Source organism: Elgaria multicarinata, chromosome 23 (assembly GCF_023053635.1).
Source record: "Elgaria multicarinata webbii isolate HBS135686 ecotype San Diego chromosome 23, rElgMul1.1.pri, whole genome shotgun sequence".
NCBI classification, from domain to species: domain Eukaryota; kingdom Metazoa; phylum Chordata; class Lepidosauria; order Squamata; family Anguidae; genus Elgaria; species Elgaria multicarinata.
The window spans coordinates 9,912,825-9,937,179 of record NC_086193.1 but is presented as its reverse complement, the minus strand read 5'-3'; the positions used below and the strand labels follow the sequence as shown (position 1 = coordinate 9,937,179).

General features: G+C 48.7%; 1 protein-coding gene across 1 annotated transcript in view; it reads right to left on the bottom strand.

Annotated features, from left to right (window-relative positions):
• The window catches only part of GRIN3B (glutamate ionotropic receptor NMDA type subunit 3B), a 35,399-nt gene extending 21,642 nt beyond the window's left edge, over positions 1–13,757 (bottom strand). Inside the window, exon 1 of the mRNA XM_063147112.1 lies at positions 13,272–13,757. Coding sequence (XP_063003182.1) covers positions 13,272–13,757 — 486 coding nt within the window. The remainder of the gene's footprint in view (positions 1–13,271) is intronic.
• Positions 13,758–24,355: the final 10,598 nt, after the last annotated feature.

The following is a 24,355-nucleotide window of genomic DNA, read 5'->3' as shown; positions in this document are numbered from 1 at the left end:
TTCTCCCTTCTGAAAAGAGGCACCTAGAATCACAGAATCATAGAATAGTAGAGTTGGAAGGGGCCTCTAAGGCCATCCAGTCCAACCCCCTGCTCAATGCAGGAATCCACCCTAAAGCATCCCTGACAGGTGGTTGTCCAGCTCCCTCTTGAAGGCCTCCAGTGTGGGAGAGCCCACCACCTCCCTAGGTCACTGGTTCCATTGTCGTACTGCTCTAACAGTCAGGAAGTTTTTCCTGATGTCTAGCCGGAATCTGGCTTCCTGTCACTTGAGCCCGTTATTCCGTGTCCTGCACTCTGGGCGGATTGAGAAGAGATCCTAGCCCTCCTCTGTGTGACAACCTTTCAAGTATTTGAAGAGTGCTCTCACGTCTCTCCTCAATCTTTTCTTCTCCAGGCTAAACATGCCCAGTTGTTTCAGTCTCTCCTCATAGGGTTTTGTTTCCACACCCCTGATCATCCTGGTTGCCCTCTGAACACGCTCCAGCTTGTCTGCATCCTTCTTGAATTGCGGAGCCCAGACCTGGACGCAATACTCTAGATGAGGCCTAACCAGGGCCGAATAGAGAGGAACCAGGACCTCACGTGATTCGGAAGCTATCCATCTATTAATGCAGCCCAAAATAGCATTTGCCTTTCTTGCAGCCCTATCACACTGTTGGCTCATATTCAGCTTGTGATCTACAACAATTCCAAGATCCTCCTTTCAACTCCTCCCCCTTTTGAATGGATGCTGGTATCAAAATAATTTAAACCAGGCATGAAGAGCTTGAGGCAAACAGCATCATGCTCAGAAGCACTCTTGACTTACTGCTTGACAAGTCTCCAGGCTTAGCACTCCATGGGTTATGGGGCAGAGATCCTGCTTCCCCTATCCCTCTCCACCCCTTTGTCCGCTGCTGGAGAACTCTGGAAGAAACGGGGCTGGTTGAGCGTCATATAGGATAGGGGCGTCGCTCCTCTTTCAACCCAGGAGATGAATTCCATTGGTGGAGCCAAAGGGGGAGGGGTCAAAATACCCCCAAATACCAGCCTGTTTTAGCTTTACGCCCTTCATAGCAGAAACGAAACCCTTCCAGCCTTTTAGAACAGGGAAGACTTTTGGGGAATGAAACGGAACAGGAACTGGGGATTCCTGGCGAACCGTGGAGGGACTCGGACCCCAGATTCGGCCCACGGGCCTGACGTTCCGCGCCTCAGCAATATATTAAGGGGCCCCAGCTGAAAGCAGAGCACAGCGCGAGGTGACCACTAGAGGTCAGCAGAGGTGTGCGGCAAAGTTGAAACACAGCCACTCATGCTAGAGGTGAAAGTGATCAAAAAAGGAGCACTTTCTTGGTGAAATGCAACCCAACTTCAATTCCCACCCTAAAAGGCTGAGAAAAGCCAAGGAAGGAGGAGGTCTTTCGTAGGGTGGCCCTATGGAAAGGAGGACAGGGCTCCTGTATCTTTAACAGTTGCGTAGAAAAGGGAATTTCCATGTCATTTGTATGCATGCAGCCCCTGGTGAAATTCCCTCTTCATCACAATAGTTCAAGCTGCAGGAGCCCTGCCCTCTTTTATATTTTATATTTTTCACACCAGTGTAGCTCCTGTAGCTTTAACTGAAGCGACCAACCAGCTGTCGGCCAGGGACCAACAAGGCAGGACACAGTGCAACAGCACCCTCCCACCCATGTTCCCCAGCAACTGGTGCACACAGGCTTACTACGTCGGATACAGGAGGTAGCCATCAGGGCTAGAAGCCATTAATTGCCTTCTCCTCCTCCAGAAATGTATCAAACCCCCTTTGAAAGCCAGCCAAATGGGTGGCCATTGCTGCACCTTGTGGCAGTGAGCTCCACAGTTTAACTCTGTGCTGTGTGAAGGAAGCCCTTCTTTTTATTTGTCCTTCATGGGATGACTCCCTTGGGTTCTAGGATTATGGGAGGAGGACAAAAATGTCTCCCTGTCCACATTCTCTGCATCGCCCTACTTTGTTGAGATCTTTCTGAAACTGCTGGACCCAGGACACCGGGGGAGGAGAGGTGTCACCTGTGCAGAATGTAGTAGGTGGAACAGCCAGGATATCAAATGGGAAATCTGACTGCTAAAAAAATGTTTTTAGTTATATGTTGTTTCTGTGTCCATGCTTTCAGCTTGCATGTTATGATGTAAATGGTTTTGCCCTTCGTATAAAGTAGATTTGAGGTTGTTGCTTTTAAATTCGTATAAAGTAGATTTGAGGTTGTTGCTTTTAAATTCGTATAAAGTAGATTTGAGGTTGTTGCTTTTAAATTCGTATAAAGTAGATTTGAGGTTGTTGCTTTTAAATTCGTATAAAGTAGATTTGAGGTTGTTGCTTTTAAATTCTGGGCGAACCGCCCAGGGAGCTTCAGCTATGAGGCAGTGTGGAAACGTAATCAATGCACAAATGCGTGAAAGAAGGGCAGTACGGTGTAATGGTTAGAGTGTTGGAGATCCAGGTTCAAGTTCCCCACTCAGCCCTGGAAGCTCACTGGGTGATTTTGGACCAGTCACAGACTCTCAGCTCAGCCTACCTCACAGGGTTGTTGTGAGGATAAAATGGAGAAGAGGAGGAGGAGAATTATGTACGTCACCTTGAGTTCCTTGGAGGAAAAAAGGCAGGATATCAGTAGCATAAATACCGAAATAAATAAAAAAATAACATTGGAAATGGAGGGACAGTCAGCAATAATCTTAGGGTTGCGACTGCTGAGACATTCAAGGCTGTGAGATTCGCTGATCGTTTTTCCGCAGAAGGAACAAGAATCCTGACTTTCTAAAGTCGGGTCTAGAAACTTCTAGAAGAGATTTGAATGTTTGGTCAGCTGCCATGCCGTTATATTAGCCTGTCCGGAGACGGGAGGCAGAAATACAACACAATCAAACACCTCTCCCCGAGTTCAACCATCATTCACAGCTTTGGACGCGAGGCAGAAAGCCATGTTTTAAAAACAATACAAAAACTGCCCAGGCAGCACTTGCAAAGTTAGCCAAACTCTAACTTCGGCTCTCGGTTTTCGTCCAGGGGCATCGTTGGCACCGCAGCGACGGAAGGGCAGCCAGCTGAGAGAGATTTGTGGCCCGGCTGTCGTAGGGCAGAATCAAATTGCAAGATCCGGGGAATTTGGTTCAGATGTCTGTCTCTCCACCGCTCACTAACAGGGCTTGTTTGCCTTTGAAAAAAAGCAGAACACCCGAAGACCTCGTAGCCAGAGGTCGGCAGTTGCTGGATGGGGATGTTCTAGCCGGCCGTGCCCTTCTCAACAACACTCTATTGCATTCCTGCTCCAGCTGCACGCCCATTTTGCTTGAGCGTTTCTCTTTTTTGGAGGATGGCAACAAGGGAGAGGGCCTTTTCGGTGGTGGCCCCCTCAACTGTGGAATTATCTCCCTGACGAGGCTCGCCTGGCGCCAACATTGTTATCTTTCGGGCTCCAGGTCAAGACTTTTCTCTTCTCCCAGGCATTTCACAGCATTGGACAACGCGGAGTTCGTTTTCTAACGGACCCCAGAACTGTTGTTTTTAAATGGATACTGTCGTTTTTATAACTGATATTTTTGTGTTTCTGATGGTTTAAAATATTTGTATACTTTTTTAATGTTGACTGTTTAAAACTTTTGTAAACCGCCCAGAGAGCTTCAGCTATGGGGCGGTATATAAATGAAATAAATAAATAAATAAATAAATAAATAAATCTCACGGCAACTGAGAAGACTCACCCCTTGAGAATTCTCGTTTCTAAGCCTTCCTCCTTAGATTTGGGGCCTTTTTTTAAACATTTGTGGCACGGCAAAACATGCCAACGGCTCCCTCTGGTTTTTACTCCGGTGGACCCTCCCCACCTGGGTCTGTTATTAAAGGGACCCGTCTGTCACGAAACTGCCGAATCTTTTTGCCAAAGCCAACCGAGCTAGTAGCGTCAGTGTGGCCGAATGGAAAAAGCTATTTGTTAGGCATTTCAGAGCACACACACACACACTTTCCTATCTCGGCTTCTATGTTGTTAGAAAATATATCATCTCTTCTGCGGCCAGATGGGCAAACCTAGGGTGACCCTATGGAAAGGAGGACCAGGCTCCTGTATCTTTAACAGTTGCATAGAAAAGGGAATTTCAGAAGGTGTCATTTGTAGGCATGCAGCACTGGGTGAAATGCCCTTGTCGTCACAACAGTATAGCTCCTGCAGCTTTCCCTCTTCACCACAACAGTTCAAGCTGCAGGAGCCCTGCCCTTTTTTGTATCTGGTCACTCTACTATAGCTCCTGCAGCTTACTCTCTTCATCACAACAGGTGCTGCATACTTACAAAGGACACCTGCTGAAATTCCCTTTTCAACGCGTCTGTTAAAGACACAGGAGCCCTGTCCTCCTTTCCATATCGTCACCCAACAGAAAATATTCCTGGGGAAAACTGTGGAGTCTTCCCTCTCTGTGGAAGGGTTTTAATATAGCTTCAGTGACCGGATGCAAAAGAGGGCAGGGCTCCTGCAGCTTGAACTGTTGTGATGAAGAGGGAATTTCACCAGGTGCTGCATGCATACAAGTGACACCTGCTGAAATCCCCTTTTCTATACAACTGTAAAAGATGCAGGAGCCCTGTCCTCCTTTCCATAGGGTCACCCTAGGCAAAAAAAACGGTACATGTTTGCTTCTGCATGTTGCAAACGTCAACACTTTTTGCAACAGTGGATTTCACCCTGCGCTTATTGGGAGAATCTCTTTCTCTCTCTCTCTCTCAGCCTCAGTTTCCCTGTCTGTAAAATGGGAGTGACAGTCACGGTGTCTGCAGCTCACGGTGTCAGCAAAGCGCTGCAATGCATGGAAGGTGCTTTGCGAATGAGAAAAGCAAAAAACACTGAGACACTTCCAAGCATTTAAATTAATTTGCTAAGACACCTAAATTGTGAGCCAGAGGGAAAAAAATGCTGGCGTGTGCCACAAGAAATGCATTAATGGGATCATTAAAGGTTTGTCCCAGAGAGGAGGCTACCTGCTGCCCCTCTGGTTGAATCGCTGCCCTGGTGTTGGCTCCGTTGGAGGACCATTCCACGATGCCTACGCAGACACGCAACAAAACTACCTGCCCTCAGAGGTAGGGTGACCATAGGAAAAAGAGGACAGGGCTAACACCGATAAGAACATTGACATGAAGAACTGGTGTGTTGCGTTCTGCATCTTTCCTCCTCCCTCCGCATCGCTTTTCCTTTCGTGTCGCGTCTTTCCGACTTGGGAAGAGCGGGGTAAAAATACGGGAAGCAAATAAATAATGAACCAATTCCTTCTTCGGTCCCATCCCGCTCTTCACATTACGGCAAGTGTTAATTGGAGCGCCAGAGCACACAAGAAGACCCCGAGGGAATCTGGATCTTTCTGCCTAAAGCCGATCCAGAGCTCCACGGCACCTCCGGGCACTGAACTCCCTCCCCGCTCTTGCCTTTCCCCATAAATATGTCGCTGCCAAGTTCAACTCTGCCAAGGATTTGCCTTTTGGGAATTGGTTTAGTAGGAAGCATCCTTCAGCTTAGAGACAGGGGCAAGATTACTAATGAAAGCAGGATGCTTTTAGAAGCAGAGAGGCGGTTGAACCTGGGGGTCAACCCCAAACATTTACCTCTCCCCTCTCTGGAGTGCTGCCTTGTAAATAATGCACCGTTGTTTTTTAAAAAGGCAAAGAGCTGAGCGGGCCGGAAACGGATTTAGCTTGTCACAGGTTCCTTGGCTTTAACCAACTCTCTATCCCATCCTACGCCTCCACCACCCGATCTCCCGATTTCTGCCAGTTTTCGAACACGGAGCCTTGCGCAAGCGACTCTTTCAACACGCAGGGGCATTTATGGGTATTTATTTACTGGAGAAGAGAAGATTGAGGGGAGACATGATAGCACTCTTCAAATACTTAAAAGGTTGTGACACAGAGGAGGGCCAGGATCTCTTCTCGATCCTCCCAGAGTGCAGGAGACGAAATAACGGGCTCAAGTTAAAGGAAGCCAGATTCCGGCTGGACATCAGGAAAAACTTCCTGACTGTTAGAGCAGTACGACAATGGAATCAGTGACCTAGGGAGGTTGTGGGCTCTCCCACACTAGAGGCATTCAAGAGGCAGCTGGACAAGCATCTGTCAGGGATGCTTTAGGGCGGTTTCCTGCATTGAGCAGGGGGTTGGACTCGATGGCCTTGTAGGCCCCTTCCAACTCTGCTATTCTATGATTCTATGATTTATAAAAGCGCTTGCAGGCTGCCTTCTGGCCTGAACAGGGGTCGTCACTCGCACCCAAGGCCCCCGACAGCAAAAGAAGGAGAGTTAAAACTTCAATTGCTCATCGATAAGGTGCTTAATGGCAGGAAAAAAATGTTGTTTGACTCTAAAACCCATAAGCCCCAGCCAGAATGGCCAATAGCTGGGGATGATAGGAGTTACAGTTGGGCTAAAGTATTTTGCGGGGGGCTGAGGCTGAATTTAGGGGAACAAAAAAGAAAACGTGACCGTGGTTTACAAAAATCATGAACAGTACAGAGAAGGAATCTCTCTCTTTCTCTCTCTTATAGGATTTGAACTCACTGCCGGTAGATTCATGAAAGTGAAGGACTCCTTCCTGCACCTCCAACACAGAATATCTGCCACAAGATATTCATTTTTTTATTATTATTTAAAGCCTTCTTCAGCCAGAAAGGATCCCAATGCATATATAGAGACACACACACACAGAGATGGTTACTGCTGGCAGGCTTACAATGTAGAAAGACCCAACACAAAAGGAAAAAAGAATGAGGATGGCAGAGGAAAACTCAGGGAACCTATTCTTAAGGACAGCGGCCACTAACGTAGATGGATCTGTAGGGCAGGAAGAGGATTTAGAAACGTGAGGCTTTATAAATGGCTCAGCTAGGAACTGAGGAACCTCCATCTTCAGGGACAGTCTACCTCTGGGGGACAAGCAAGGGGAGCCGGCTGTTGCATTTTTGCGCCCCGCCGGAGGGCTTCTCAGAGGCATTGGGTTGGCCAGTGCTAGGCTGCTGCAGACAACGGGTCTGAGATGCAGGGACGAAGAGGCCGGTCTTATCCTGACAGGGCACTCCTAGGGAGCGGATTTGGGGATGCCATCAAAGGCTACCAAACGGGGGACAAACTATTTTGAGCCATTGGCCAAAAAACCTCGGGCACGAAGCCATCTTCTTTTGTTTGCAGTGTCTGTATTCGGAGGTAGACTGCGTCTGCACACGCAGCTCCACTGACAGCCGCTACGGTGTAGACCAGGGTGGGGAACCACAGGCCTGAGTGCCAAATCTGATCTTCTGGCATTCTCTGGAAGGCTCCACCCCTTCCCGGCTTTCGTGCAGTATTTACCCCATCCTAAAAAGACAGCTGCCTCTCTCCGAAGGCTCCGTCACTGCATGCTGGGATTTTTTTAAAAATGGCTCTGCCCCTTTTGCCTGGACCCACCCACCGCTGGAAACCGGCCCTGGTTTCTTCGAAATGGAATTCCGCCCATGGGAAACACACTTGCAGAAGCTGTTGGTACAGCTGTCGGAAAATAACTCCATCCCGGATCCGGCCAAAACGACCCGCCTAGCCCAGCAACCTGCTTCTGTCAGTGGGGCAGCCCTCCTTCATTGTTCAGGGGTTGCTAGCAACTACGGCTAACAGTTGTCAATTGTGAATATGCCTAATTATTATTCTTTTTTTAAAAAAACCCACCAGACTCTTCCACGGCAGTGAATTCTATTGGTTTCCGTCTACTGATCCCGGTCCGAATGCCAGGCAGTCCCTGCCCGGTTCTGTTATTATGAAACAGGATGCAGAAATGACCCTTCGCTCACATGAGTGGCAGACTTCTTACATCTGTATAATATAAAGGTCCACGTTTTACAGACGGGAAACTGAGGCCCACGATTAAATCCACGGGAAGCGTGGGTCTCGAACCCACGATCCACCTAGCCTAAGCCTTGTTCTCTCTTGCTCCCGTACCAGCCTGTCTTTCCACTCGGAACGGGAGACCTCACTGTGCCAAAAAATGGCTGCCTCTTTGATTTGTTGCCAGAGAGATCTAGGATGTCACTTTACCTTGGAACCAGAAGTTATCTCCTCTACAAAGAGGATATTTTTCACGGCACAAGGCAGCCCTGTCAAAAAAACTCAAGGAGTTGCCGATTGTAACTCCCCGCCCCCCACTTCTCCAACAAAAGGGAGAAGACCGAGAGAAAAGACTGAGAAGACCTCAGCTCAACCTGCCACGTCGACCTGCCTTTGCAAGACCTTAGCTGCTTTGCCGGCGAAGCCTCGGAGGAGGCCATTCTTTCTGGAAGCCAGGAGAACATACGAGTCCCTCGCAACGACGGAGGGACGAGAATTTCGTTTCGGCTCGGTTTTGATTGGGATTGACCAAAATTGACAAAATTCGTCATATTCGGGAGAGAAAGAATTTGAGATTGAAAAAAATCCAAAGGTAGACAAAAGCACAACTGACCTATCAGCTCATCCTGGCTAGCACTCACAGATACATATATAAGAAGAGCTTCACCAGATCAGTCCAAAAGTCCATCTAGCCCAGCATTCTGTTTTCAACAGAGGACAGCCAGATGCCTCCAGGAAAACCCAAAGCAGGTTACTTTTCCCTCAGCTTTTGGTACTCAGGTATACTGCCTCTGCAGCTGGAAGCTCCATTTATCACTAATCGGGGCACATCTCCTCTTTCTAAGAAATCACCAAAGCCTCTTTTAAAGGCATCCAAGTTGGTGCCCGTGACCTGCGTCACGCGGCAGGGAGTTCCGTGGGCCAATTCTGCCTTGTGAGAAGACGGATTTCCTTGGGTCTGGGCCGATAACCCGCCGGCGGTCTGTTTCCCTGGATGCCTGAAATCGGAACGGGGAAGTTTGGCTGGTTGCGGGATTCACGAACAGGGTAGAGGGGCCAGCCACGGACCCCACACACCGTGCGGGGTCCCCCCATGTGGTGGTTCTTTGACTTCCAAGATTACAAGTGTTTCAAGCCTCACCGCAATTCTTTCATGCCCCCTGCGTTTATCCCTCGAACCGCTCTGTTTACAAAGCCCAGTGCATTTCTCACTGCCCTTCGTCAGGCGCACCGCTTCGGGCATCTTTGCTTCCGCACCACTTCGGCCACCAGGTGTTCCAAGAGGATTCGCTGCCCAGGCTTCCCCTCCGCGAGAAGGGGAAAGCCCTCTGCACGAGCTCAGGGATACTTGTCCTAAAGGAATGTGTTGGGCTTTCTCTAACTAGCATCCAGCTCAGATTCGGAGATTCAAATTCACCCGTCTTGTTATAAGATACAAATGATGAGATGCCTCTATCCGAGCATCTCAAAAATGAGTTTTTACGATCTGGGCGCATTTTGATACCAATTTGGGCCCCATATTTGTAGGCCAACTCAAGGGTATCCATGGGCCCCTTTCGAAATTTTCATCTGGAACAGGCCACAGTCTCAAAATACGTGAGTTTCGCTCCCCCTCAGAACATGGTTTTTAAATGGATATTGTCTGTTTTTACGCTTTTTATGGTTTAAAATTTTGGCTGTTTTTTTTTTTTAATGTTCACTGTTTTTAATCTTTGCAAACCGCCCAGAGAGCTTCAGCTATGGGGCGGCATATAAATGATGATGATGATGATGATGATAATAATAATAATAATAATAATAATAATAATAATAATAATAATGTTTTAACTTAACACCCGAGCTCTGGAAGGCATTAAGTGAAACAAGAGTACACCTCTCTGGAGCATAAACGGAGTGCTTTTTCCTCACCAAAAAAACAATAGCCTCAGGCACATCGGGGCGCTTTTGGTTTTATTTTTAAATTCTATTTCAAACAGAGCCTTTCGCCCGTCTGCCAAGAGGGAATTGGTTTCCGCAGAGACTGTGAGCGACATACTGATGGGCTAACAGGTGAAATTGGCTGCAGAAATCACAGGAGCCTCAGATGCCTCGGCCCTGATCGACAGGATGGTGCGGTTTAAAATAAAAATAAAAAGACACCCGTCCCCTCCCCAGTCCTGGCACGACCTTGGGAAACGTATTTATCCTCTCGGAATAATTCCTAGATCTCGAGGCTTGAGAGGGAGAGAGAGGGGGGGGGGGGAACGATTTCAGAGCACAGCAAGGTTTGTGTGTACCCAAAATTGCCATGTCGTTTTCCAGCTAGAATTGGAATTTAAATACATTGAAAAGGGGACGAGATGGAACATGGGTGTGGGTGGGTGTGGGTGTAAGGGACCCATTCTCACCCGAATGTGAGGATTTCCAAGGTATTTCTACTCCAAGGTATTTTGACGTCAAGGATTGCTGATAGATGGGTAGCAATCCTGCAAGTTTTCTGCAGGTGACCTGGTGAATTTTGATCAGCGATTGCTCCCCACCAGCCCTGGAGGGAACCCCCCACCCCTTTACAGAACCACCAATTTCTTTGCTGTCATTTGCAGTCTGCTACGAAAGAAAGAGAAGGGGGGGGGGAAACCGGGGAGGCAGCATTATACAATCAGCAACAGGGCAAAAGCGACAGCAATGCTTGCCAACGGAAGCAGGCATTTTTTAAAAAAAAAATTAGAGAGGTGTCTCTATCGGAATCTCCTCTCCCCACCCCCAAATCCCACTGACATTCCTCAGCCGCCAGACCCTGGGACGCTCTGGAATTCCCTGTGGAATAACACCTGGGTGGCACAAGCAAGTAGCTAGTCCTCATGGCTGAATCGCCGCCAGGTCATGCCTGGGCAGGGGCCATAGCTGGATTTTGGTAAGAGTACGAGGTTTGCTCAACTTGTTCCAGCAAAGCTAAGGACTTCATTGGGCACAGAGGCGGCGTGGCGCAGTGGTGAGGGCATTGGAGGACACCCAGGTTCAAATTCCCCACTGAACCAGGAGGGTTCACTGGGTGGCCTTGGTCTGCCTAACCTACCTTACAGGGTTGTTGTGGAGACAATGCGGGAGGATCGCCCTGATTCCAAAAGCCCGGAGAGCCAACATCAAGCAAAGGGCTGGAAGATCCCTCCCCATTAACAAATGCAGAACGGCAGAGAGCGGCCAGATCCTGGCCTGGCGCTGGTCTCCCCATGGCACTGGGCCATGCGTTTGCAGCAGTGCCCTGGCGTGGCACAGCTAGATCGCAGCCCGAAATAGTTGAGGGCGACTTACTACCACCGTCCCCGACCAGACGCCCCCCTTCCTGGCGAGGAATAGCTAAAAACCCGAAGAGACTGTAACGCCAAAAGCCCATTCTCTCATGTTTCCATCAGGAAAGGGTTACGAAGAAGAAAAAAGGTACCAGGGCTAAAAGTAAGTGCTTCCTCCTCAACTATTATGTGCAAAACGAGCCAGGAGCATGGAATAAGAACATAAGAAGAGTCCTACAGCAAAAGAGGCACAACTAATAGGACCCTCCCCTTTTCTTTGTCCCTAGCAGGTAGATTGCTTTTGAACATGGAGTCTCCACTCTGGGTGGTAGCCACAAAGGCCCCATTCAGAAGGCACCTTAAACCACGGCTTTAACCATGGTGAATCAAGCAAAAAGCCTTAGTCACCATGGTTAAAGCCGCGGTTTAAGGTGTCTTCTGAATGAGCCCACTGAGATGTAAAACAAGAATGGCCTCGCTGGGTCAGATTACGCTGCATCGCCTCCAGCGAACCCAGTATCCGGTCTCCGACAGTGGGCAGCCTGGAGGGCTCCGGGAAAGCCACAAGCGGCAAACAACGGCACTTATTCGTCCCTGGGATCTGGTATTCCGTGGTAGAGCGCCTCCATACACAGAGGCTCTATTTAACTAAATGCTGATAGGACGTAAGCCTCGCGCGATCCCATCCGTCTGCTCCTCCAGTATCCTGCTCCTGAGGGAAGCGAGGCAGAGGCCTCTGGGTACAAAGGGGATGACCTTCCTCTCGACCCCCTCATAATATATCCCTCTGAACATGGATGCAATAATAATAATAATAATAATAATAGTGCATATTATACATTATACATATAATAATACAAGCGCTTCCATGCCTAGCTGAAGACTACCTCAGAAGACTGGATGCCAGATAGAAACAACGATAAAAGACTGTTGTTATTCGTTCAGTCGTTTCCGACTCTTCGTGACTTCATGGACCAGCCCACGCCAGAGCTTTCTGTCGGCCGTTGCCACCTCTAGCTCCCCCAAGACTGTTACTAATTATTTATTTGCTACTTACTCACTATTGTTGCCAATTATTTATTGAGTAGTAGAACTACTACTAGTAGTAGTATCGGTAGTAGTAGACTACTAGTACTACTACTATCAGTAGTAGTAGATGATGACTACACAACAAATTCCCCTACCATTTCTTTCCACCCTCTGCCATTTTCCGGTAGATGGGCCGGGGAGCTTGGAAATTAATGGAAATTGATTTCATTAATTTAATTAACCGTCAGTACTAACGGCAAGGGACAATCCTTGCTTTCCTTGGCCGGGTGTGTGTGTGTGTGTGTCAAGGTAAGCTTACCAGTGGGTGTGGAAATCAATGGCCATTTCGGCTGCAATCCTATACCTCGGAATATGCCCCACAGTGTCCAGTCAGAAAGTATGCAAGTCAACCTGGTCACTTTCAGATGTGTTCGACTGCAACTCCCATTAGCTCTAGTTTGCGCGGTCCATGGACAGGGATGCTAGGAGCGGTAGTCCAACACATCTGGAAGTCACCAACTCTCCCAGACAGCTTTCTCTGCACTCTGGGTGTGCACAGAGATGCTCTTCCCTTTCACGTTTCTCCTGCCCCCGCCACAGCGCCTCCATGTGCCTTCCCCGCACTCTGAACATGCCCAAGGGACAACCACCGCTCCTTCCTTTTGGCGGGAGCTTGACTCTTTGACCGCCTTCATCCCGTCCCAGCCACCAGATTCTAAATTTGTGTAAGTTTCTGGGAAGCCTGTTTTTTTTTTGGACAGATGAGGGTAAATAAAATAAAGTTTAAAAAGTATTGAGTGAGAATAGGAGGGCAGGGTCTAATTTCACAGAAAAACAACTCTAATGATGATGATGATGATGATGATGATGATAGGCAATGTCCTCCAGACTTTCCCGACCACAAATCCCATCGTACCCCGCAGTCTGGGGCTGATGGGAGTGGCCGCCCCGCAACCGCCGGCTTTTCGCCACCGCCAATTTCGCCCGCTAGGCGGCGCGCCGAGCTAGACTGCTCCTACCTGCGGGAGCTCCGGCTGGGCGAATGAGAGCCAGGGCGCATGCAGGGGGGTAGGCTGCTCCGAGCCGGGGAGGCTCGTCAGGCGGGGGCGGCCTTACCCGGCTCCTGAAGGGCATGGGCGGCTCGCCCGCGTCGTCGTCGTCCTCCTCCTCCTCCTCGATGATGGTGACGAACGGGATCTCCAGGAAGGCGGCGGCGGCGTCCAGCTGGAGCAGTTCGCGGCGGCCGGCGGGGAAGGCGAGCACGGCGGCCACGCCGCGCACCACCAGCGCCTCGCACAGCCAGCGCGCCAGCGAGGCCGGGTCGCGGTGGCGGGGTGCGCCGGGCACCACCTCCAGGCTCAGGTTGTAGGGCAGCGCGGCGGCGGCGGCGGCGCGGCCGGCCCGGGCCAGGGCGTTGCGCACCCGCTGGCTGGGCGCGCCGGCGGCTCCTCCGCGGGGCAGCAGCGCGCCCAGGCGCACCGCGTGGCCCACGCGGGCCAGGATGTGGCAGGGCTGCGGGTGGCCCGTGGCCAGCAGCAGCAGCAGCCCGCAGGCCAGCGCCGCGCACCAGCCGCCGCGCACCAGCGCCCGGCGCAACTCCATGGCGGGGCGGCGAAGTTGGGGAGGGGGCGCGCGCGCGCCCGGCCCCGCCGCCCCCCCGGGGCCGCTTAGGGGCGCAGGGAGGGCGCTGCGCCGGGCTGGCCCATGGGGGCGCCGCCGCGGGAGGGGGGCCACGACGAGGCGGCCGGCGAAGCGCCCCCCGGAGCCGCCGCCGTGCGCTCCTGCTCGCTGCCTGCCGCTCGCTCACTCTCCGGGCGGAGCTGGAGGCTGCCTTGGCGCCCGTGCGCCGCCAGGGGCGGTAGCGACACGAGACCGGCCCAAAAGCAGCCCCGCGCGGACGGGGCGAGCTGCCAGGCAGGCAGGCGGCCGTGGACCGGTTGAAAACCGGCCCAAAGGCGCGCGGTGCTCTCCGGGCGAGACGTCCCCTGAGCGTGGACAGAGGGCGAGGGCGGGGAGGTGGGAAGAACGAGGCCGAGCGAGGAAGAGGTGAGAAGAAGTGGCGAGGGGTGGGGGCGAGACGGAGGGAAAGAGGGCGCAGCCGCGGAAGGGGTTTGCTGCGCGAGCATGGGCAGAGTGCGGAGGAAGCTGCCCGCGGGAGGGGTGAGTAGGAAGGAGCTGCCCGCGGGAGGGGATGAAGGCGGTCGGTGGTTGTCCCTTGGGCATGTACAGAGTGGGGGGGGGGGAAGGAGAGACGTGAAAGGGAAGAGCAGCTCTGAGCACACCCAGAGGGCAGAGAAAATTGTCTGGGCGGGGAGGGGGAGAGAGCAAAGACGGCAGGATTTGGTGCTACCGGATACAGGTGACTGAGATGGCTTTAAAAAAGGGCTTCCACCCGCTGCCCCTGAACCTGGTGCCCTCCAGTTGGGTAGGACTACACCTCCCATTAATCCCAGCCAGCTAGGCTGCTATGGGAACATAATTCTAGTCTAAACAGGGCTTTGGTCTGATGTGGCGTGGCTGAGCCTCATCCTCCTTTACTGTTGGCCATATTGGCTGTGGCTGATGGGAGTTGTAGTCCAATACATTTGGAGGGTCCTGGGTTGAGGTCGCCTGGCTTAAACAAATTCCCTGAGGGTACCGTACGTGACAACCATGGAGAACCTCATTGATCAAAGGCAGTTTATCTTAGAACTGACGACGGAGGAGGACAGTTGGCTTTTTTATTTTGGCTGCCCACTGTTGGAAGCAGGATACTGGGCTGGATGTATGTTTTGTGCAATCCAGCAGGGCGCTTGTCTCAGAGCTGGCCAAGGAAGTCTTAACAGGAGCTGGGATTCACTTCCAGCTTAGGAAAGGTGGGAAAAAGTGACTGGGACTTTTTTTCACACTCTCTCTCTCTCTCTCACACACACACACAACTGTGGGCTGTTTTTTCGGCCAACTTCATTTTTCTATAAAATTGATGGCATTCCTTTCCAAGTCACAAGAAAATCCCCAAGGCGACGTGCAAAACTCAGAACCAAAGAGCTGCATACATTAATCTATGAAACTGATGTGAACAGCAGAAAGAAAAAAGCAAGTGAGAACAGGAACATGTCTGAATTTTAAAAAGTGGAGGAAAAAAATGACAATCAGATATAGATATATATATTTTAAAAAATGATTATTTACATGTATTTATCTAGTCTCACCCGAGGGCTTTGTGCTGCGAAACAAACCCACAATGACCACTGAGACCCATTTAAATAAATTCACGGAGGATCATAGGTCTATTAGCAGCTGTTGTCCATGGCAAAAAAAGTGGAACTTCTCTGTTCAGGGATAGTCTACCTCTGAGCACCAGAAAATGGGGGTAAGCGAAAAAGGAGGGCCGAACAGTAGCTGAGACCTGTAAAAGACAAAAAGTCACATACCACACGGTGCACAAAATTATGCTGGGTGTGGAGAATGTAGATGTAGGGAGACGATTTTCTCCCATAATGCTAGAACCCAATGGAGTCATCCCATGAAACTGATGGGTGGGAGATTCAGGACAAATAAAAGGAAGGACTTCTTCACACAGCACAGAGTTAAACTATGGAACTCACCACCACAAGATTGGTAGTGGATTGGTGGTTCCCGAGTCCGGGAATTGGGTCAGTGACCTGTTCAGGGTGGGGTTGTGCTCCCTCTGAAGGAGCAGGTGCGTAGCTTGGGAGTACTCTTAGATCCATCACCGGAGGCCCAGGTGGACTCTGTGGCCCGGAGTACTTGGGGCCAGCTTCGGCTGATCCGCCAGCTACGGCCTTTCCTGGACAGAGACAACCTACCCACAGTAGTGCACATACTGGTAACTTCCCGATTAGACTACTGCAATGCACTCTACATGGGGCTGCCCTTGAAGACAACTTGGAAGTTGCAGCTAGTGCAAAATGCAGCAGCTAGACTGCTGACCGGTACATCTCACAGAGACCACATAACACCCATCTTAAAAGAATTGTACTGGCTGCCTATACGCTTCTGGTTGGAATTCAAGGTGTTGGTAATGACATTTAAAGCCCTAAACAACTTGGGACCTCGATATTTAAGGAAGTGCCTCTCCCTATATCTGCCTGCCTGAGACCTGAGATCTATTGGAGGAACCCTCTTCCACGTCCGACCAACGCGAGACTTATGCTAAGGTGGGACATGGGACAGGGCTTTCTCTGTGGCGGCACCCTGGCTGCGGAATGCCCTCCCTTTAGAGGCCCGACCGGCGCTGACTTTATTCTGGTGCCAAGTAAAGACACGGCTTTTTAACAAAGCCTTTGATGGCTAAATTCACCAAGCTTGCATGTGATTTTAACTGTTTTAATTGGTTTTACTGCTTTTAAATTCTATACTGGTTTTAGCTTGATTCATGGTTTAATTTGTGTTTAGCTGTGGATAGTTATTGTTTTAGATGGTATCATTTTACCTGCGCGTTGCCCTGAGATCCTAGTGATATAGGGCGGGATACAAATGCTTTAAAAAATAAATAAATAAAATAAGATGTAGCAACGGCCACCAATTTGGATGGCTTTAAAAGGGGGTTGGATCAATTCCCGGAGGACGAGAAGGCTATCCATGGCTACTAGCCCTGATAGTTATGCGCTACCTCCAGTATCAGAGGCAGTAAGCCTGTGTGCCCCAGTTGCTGGGGAACATGGGTGGGAGGGTGCTGTTTTACCCGTGTCCTGCTTATGGGTCCCTGGTTGACGGCTGCTTGGCCACGGACCCTCGGTCTGATCTTTGGATGTTCTTTTGCCACCGTTATAATTATTGTGCAATATTTTGCAGGGGTAGACAGAAAAAAGAGCTACAACTCCCAGCATTCCCCAGCCAGAATGCTGGGAGTTATCAGGCTCCCCCGCGCTTCTTCTCCGGTCTAAAAAGGAAAAGGATTACACCCTTCGCAACCTATTGATGGTCATTGTCTCTGTCTGCTTCATTTCCCCCCACCCCACCCCGGTTCGTGTTTTATTTGGAGATCAATTCACTTAAGGTGGTAATTGCGTTCTCTATGTGCATTACCCTTTGCTGTCAAGGAAGCCCTTCACGGACCACCAGGGGATTTTTGGCACCACGGCGAAATATTAAAATGCCATTAGAAGGCTGGAGCTGTGTGAAATGCAGCTCTCCAGTTATTCCCTTTATTCTTAGTTCACTGTCGCCGTTGCGCTTTTCGTCCAGCTGCCTTCTCTGAAACCTAACCTTTCTTTGAGACCCTGTTGCCTCTGGACTCCCTTAACTTCCCTGGTGCCCGAGATCTCTTTCCACTTCTCCCCATATTTATTTATTTATTACATTTATATACCACCCCACAGCCGAAGCTCTCTTTTACAAAAGTTAAAGCAATAAACGTTTACAAGACAGCCGGTTTACAAAAGTTAAAGCAATAAACGTTTCAAAAGTATACAAAATTTAAGAATCATCAGAAACATAAAAACAACAAACATAAAAACAACAAAAAACTCCTCCTGATTCCCCACCCCGACTTGATATGAGCTTTCAATCCCAGCCAAACTGACACCTGCCCCTTCCCTCACAGAAAACTCGACTGCAGACGTTCTGCTGACAGCTTTGTTTGTGAGTGTTCGATGATGTCACAGCAGTTGAACCAATCGTGCTACAAGCAGAATACAGTATTGAGTTCTGCACAAACACCAGGCCTCACCACATGCACCACAGGTTATGTGCAGTTGAATGTATTCGATATTGATAATAATTAGGGCTGTATGATTCGCAACATTCCAGTCAGAAGAGCCCTGCTGGATCAGACCAAGGGTCCATCTAGTCCAGCATTTTGTTTACACAGTGGCCAACAAACAAAGCAGAACAGCACCCTCCCACCCATGTTCCCCAGCAACTGGTGTACTGCCTCGGATACTCGAGGTAGCACATAACTATCAGGGCTAGTAGCTCTTGATAGCCTTCTCCTCCATTGATCCAACCCCCTTTTAAAGCCATCCAAATTGTTGACCATCACTACATCTTGTGGTAGTGAGTTAAACAGTTTAATTCTGTGCTGTGTGAAGAAGTCCTTCCTTTTATTTGTCCTGAATCTCCCACCCATCAGCTTCATGGGATGACCCCAATGGGTTCTAGTTATGGAAGAGGAAGAAAAATGTCTCCCTATCCACATTCTCCATACCATGTACAATTTTGTCCACCTCTATCAGGTCTCTTCTTCTCCAAGGTAAACAATCCCAGCTGTTGTCACCTTCCCTCCTAGGGAAGATGCTCCAGCCCCTTAATAATTTTAGTTGTCCTTTTCTGCACTTTTTCCAGCTCTGTAATATCTTTTTTTAGGTGTGGTGACCACATTGATAATGGGTAGCCAGTTTTGTACCTTAATTGGATCGATCATAAATATAACGCAATATAATAAATATATTATAGAATCCTCATAGTGAGTAACTCTTAAAACAGCCCTGTAAGGTAGATCAATATAGCCATACTACAGATGGAAATATAGTCTGGGCTTGTCTAGAGAGTTAATAGCCAACATGATGGGCTTTGTCAAGTCATGCTGTCTTTTACTGATTCAGGAATTTCCTGATGTTTGAGCCTGCTTTAAATATGACTGCTTTCTGGATGTTGGTGTGGATGTATTTTGGTAGGCCCAGTTTCTGAAGGTTTCTGTATAGTTTTTTGATGTGATGCCGGTGACTGATGTGACTAACGGAATAATTGTTCCCTTTCCTGTTGACATAGTTTTTTTTTTAACTTCCATAGCCAGTGGTTTATACTTTTTCTTTTGTTCCTCTTCCTTTTCTACAACATTTTTGTCATTCGGTATTGCTATGTCAATGAGGTATGTGTGCTTTTTTTGTTTTGTTTATGTCTGGTCGATTGCAAGGTCCGTATGAATTGCACTGTTCCAGTATATTTTATGAGACGCATTTTCCATGATTATTTCGGGTGACTATGTATACTATGGTGCAGGTTGTTTGATGAAGTTGAAGTTGATGGCCAGTTGTTGGTGAATTACTTTTGCAGCTGTGTTGTGGCTGTCCGTATAGTCCATTCCTGCCAGAATTTTACATCCTCCTGTTACATGTTCCATTGTTTCTTGGAATCGATGACGTTTCCTACATGGGTCTGTTGTTACACTGTTCTCTTTTATGATGTATTTTTGGTAGTTCTTGGTTGCTATAACTTGATTCTGTGCGGCTAAGTATCCTTCTGTTTCAGGAAGTAGCTCGCCGTTCCTGAGCCAATCGTACAATTGTTCTTTGTTTATTTGTATGATTATTATTGTTGTTGTATTTCTATACTGCCTCATAGCCAAAGCTCTCTGGGCGGTTTACAGAAATGGGGAATTCCTAGCCTTCTGATTTGTCCTCAGTCTCATGTTTCATTTTTTCTTTTAAATCACAAGTGGAATATGAGCCAACAGTGTGATATGGCTGCAAGAAATGCAAATGCTATTTTGGGCTGCATTAATAGAAGTATAGCTTCCAAATCGGGTGAGGTACTGGTTCCTCTCTATTCGGTCACATCTAGAGTATTGCGTCCAGTTCTGGGCTCCACAATTCAAGAAGGACGCAGACAAGCTGGAGCGTGTTCAGAGGAGGGCAACCAGAATGATTGGGCGTCTGGAAACAAAGCCCTAGGAAGAGAGACTGAAAAAACTGGGCAGGTTTAGCCTGGAGAAGAGAAGATTGAGGGGAGACATGAGAGCACTCTTCCAATACTTAAAAGGTTGTCACACAGAGGAGGGCCAGGTTCTCTTCTCGATCCTCCCAGAGCTCAGGACACGGAATAACGGGCTGAAGTGACAGGAAGCCCGATTCCGGCTGGGCATCAGGAAAAATGTCCAGACTGTTAGAGCAGAATGACGATGGAACCAGTTCCCTAGGGAGGTTGTGGGCTCTCCCGCACTAGAGGCCTTCAAGAGGCAGCTGGACAACCATCTGTCAGGGATGCTTTAGGGTGGATTCCTGCATTGAGCAGGGGGTTGGACTGGATGGCCTTAGAGGCCCCTTCCAACTCTGCTATTCTATGATTCTATGAAAAAGAGCACAAGTTTCTAGCTCTCAAGGTGGTGAAGGAAACAGGCATGAAAGCATGTGGATGAAATTGAAGGCTTAAGGGGATGATGATGATGATGATGATGATGATGATGGGGTGGAATGAAAGATCGTGTCACCCTGTGCTCCTCCCCACAGCCGGGACTGGGACGAAGGATGCCAACGGAGCCAGCTTGCAAAAGACTTTAATTGCCTACGCGACTGTGGTTCCTCCGCGGTAGGGAATAGGGCGTTTGTTGTTGTTGACATGCTTGTTAGAGCTCCCCTCCGTAACATGTTTTGCATCGCTGAATGGAAACCTCAGATAACCTAGCTCAATTTAGCTTCGTCGGAAAGCGGTGGGGGAGGAAGGAGCAGGCGAATGAGCGATTGGGTCGTCCAGGAGAGAGACTGCAAGGGCAAGGCATTGTTAATTGAAGCTTCCGTGTCGCTTTCGGGAAAACCCAACCGGGTACGATTTACTCTTGGCTTCTCGGCTCTCCAAAGCCGGCATTAAACAAAACATGCCTTTGATCCCTGCCCTGCCCAGCTGCCTCTTGGATGCTTTGAGTGTGGGAGAGCCCACTAGGTCATGGGTTCCATTGTCATACTGCTCTAACTATCAGGAAGTTTTTCCTGATGTTTTGTCGTACTGCTCTAACAGTCAGGATGTTTTTCCTGATGTTCAGAGACGGAATCTGGCTTCCTTTAACTTCAGCCTATTAGTCCCTGTCCTGCGCTCTGGGCCCTCTTCTGTGTGACAACCTTTTCAGTATTTGAAGAGTGCTCTCATGTCTCCCCTCAATCTTCTCTTCTCCAGGCTAAACATGCCCAGTTCTTTCAGTCTCTCTTCATAGGGCTTTGTTTCCAGACCCCTGATCATCCTGGCTGCCCTCCTCTGAACACGCTCCAGCTTGTCTGCGTCCTTCTTGAAGTGTGGTGCCCAGAACTGGACCCAATAATAATAATAATAATAATAAAAATAAAAATATTTTATGTATCTTATTGTTGCAAGCTGCCTTGTGAGGGCTGCCCTGAAAGGCGTCCAAGAAATGGTTTAAATAAATAAAATTCACACAGTGCCCAACGCGTGGGAAACCCATAAGTAGGATAGGAATGCCACAGTACTCTCCCGCCCATGTTCCCCAGCAACTGGTGAATAAGCTCACTGTCTCCGATGCCAGAGGCAGCACATAGCCATCAGGACTTATAATAAATAGCCGGGAGAGATTCGTCAACTTAATAGTATTCCGCCATAAAGTCTGATCCCACCCACTTGAATTTTAAATTTGCCTTTTAATGATGGGCTGCTTTTAGTGATGTATTGGTTTTAAATGTTTTGATTGGTTGTATGATGTTTGCATTTGTGTTGTGCCCTGCCTCGATCCGGAGGGAGAGGCGGGTAACAAATAAATTTTTTATTATTATTATTATTATTATTATTATTATTATTATTATTATTATTATCATTATTATTATTATTAATAATAATAATAATAATAATAATCTGCCTTTTCCTCTGGATCAAGGCAGGGAACAACACCAAACACCATATAATACATAAAATTAGTTAAAAGAGCATACAAAACCAATATAATATTAAAATAACCATCACAGCATCTTAAAATTCTTAGGTTTAAAATTTGTCTGGGTAGGCCTGCCGGAAGAGACTAGTCTTTACGGCCGTCTAAAACTCAGAGAGAGCATTAAGCTGACGAATCTCCTCCGTCAGGCCAGGCCGCAGTCTGTAGTAGCCATTGAAACCCTTCTCCTCCATGGAAGTTGCAATTCAAATCATCTGAAGGATCCCAGGTTTATCATAGTTTATTTATTACATTTCTAACCTGCCTTTCTCTTCAAGGAGCCCAAGGTGGCATATATGATATTCCTCCTCTCCGTCTTAGCCTCACAACAACCCTGTGAGGTAGGTTAGGCTGAGGGTCCGCCAGTGGCCCTGAGTCACCTGGCAAAGTTCATGACCGGGTGGGGATTTGAACTAAGATCTCCAGAGTCCCAGTCCAACATTCTGACCACTTCAGTCACGCTGGGTCATAGAAACATAGAATCATAGAATAGTAGAGTTGGAAGGGGCCTATAAGGCCATCCAGTCCAACCCCCTGCTCAATGCAGGAATCCAACCATCCCTGACAGATGGTTGTCCAGCTGCCTCTAGTGTGGGAGAGCCCACAACCTCACCAGGCAACTGATTCCATTGTCGTACTGCTCTAACAGTCAGGAAGTTTTTCCTGATGTCCAGCTGGAATCTGGCTTCCTGTCACTTGAGCCCGTTATTCCGTGTCCTGCACTCTGGGAGGATCGAGGAGAGATCCTGGCCCTCCTCTGTGTGACAAACTTTCAAGTATTTGAAGAGTGCTATCATGTCTCCCCTCAATCTTCTCTTCTCCAGGCTAAACCTGCCCAGTTCTTTCAGTCTCCCGTTGGGGGAACACCGTGGTGGTGTAGCGACTAAAGTGTCAGACTAGGAATCGGGAGATGGAAACCCACCGGGTGACTCTGGGCCAGTCACGGACTCTCAGCCCAGCCCACCTCACAGGGTTGTTGTTGTGAGGATAACATGGAGAGGAGGACGATTATGTACTCCGCCTTGGAGGAAAAAAGGCGAGATATAAATGCAAGAATAAATAAATAAACATGCCACGGTCAACATGCACATCTCTGCCTATCAGCGCGGGCATCATGCAACCAGTTGCGCCTGGCACACAGCGCGGAGAGGCGTCAATGTGCCAGTCGTTTTCGCACCCCACTCATGCGCCCACGCCCCGAGCCAGCCAGCGACAGCTCGCCTACCAAGTTGAGTTTAATGCGACAAAAGGTGACTTTCTCTCTCTCTCTCTCTTTCTCCACCCATCCCGGCTTGATTAGAAATTCCGGCAACCTCTATTGTAATAGCGTTCATCCCGGTTTTAAAAAATCCAAAAACACCCACCCTCAATGGTCTTTTGGATCTATATCTATAAGAGAGAAGTGATTGAGAGACAGAGCTGTGGAATTCAAACCAATTCAAGCCCCCTTTTTAGTAACCAGAGCAAAGCATTCTGTTATTATCACCCTTCACTGCTTTTTCCCAGTCATGCCTCGGCGTACGTGTGACCAGAATTCAAAATCTGAGCCTTGGGCCTCTTTCATTTTTTTTTCTTCTTCTCCAGAAGGGTGGGTGCTGGTTAAGAGAGCATTTCTAGAAAATCTTAAATAGATTGTCATTACTGAAGACGACGGAGCCCTGGAATGCGTTTTGAAAATGAAAACAAACAGAGGATAAAACTCAAATCCTGGGCAGCCAGGGAGGCTTTGGAAATTTCTACCTGGATTTTAGAATTCGGAAGCGCCTTTGGAATCTCCCATGCGTCTGTTTTGCTCCGTAATCTCCGCAAACCATCGGCCACGGATTTCACTCCCTTCGGTTTGCTTATGACTTCTTCCCTCGGTACATAAATGGCGCACCTGCGTGCATTGATAAAACACCATACAAAAAGAAAAAAGGATATAAAAGAGCAATCAGAAGGGGAGTGGATGTCCGTACAATTGTGTCAAGAGTCTTCTTGTGTGGAGTGTTTTACTAGTATGTGGCAGTCAAACACCCTACAAAAGGAATCCAGATGTGCTCATGCGAGATAGCTTTGCTGCAGTGTTTTTATCAACGCATACCTGTGCTTTGGTGACACAGAAAGGGGTAGGGGGAGCTGGTAAAAGATAGAAGGGACAGATAGGTGACACCAATTGAAGCATTCATGTGCGGATCTTGAGAAGGAATGGTACCACAAGATTTTGCTTTGGTCAGATCTCACCTGGAGTTTTATGTCCAGTTCTGGCACCACAATATAAGGAAGGCTCTTGACAAACTGGAGTGTGTCTGGGTGCTGATGAAGCTATGAGAATTCTGTTCCTGTTTGCAGTGTGGTGTAGTGATTATAGCGTTGGACTGGGAGTTGGGAGATCTGGGTTCTAATCCCCACTCAGCCATGGAAACCCACTGGGTGACTTTGGGCCAGTCACAGACTCTCAGCCCAACCTACCTCACAAGGTTGTGAGGATAACGTGAAAAGGAGAATGATTATGTATAGAATAGTAGACTTGGGAGGGGCCTATAAGGCCATCGAGTCCAACGCCCTGCTCAATGCAGGAATCCACCCTAAAGCATCCCTGACAGATGGCTGTCCAGTTGTCTCT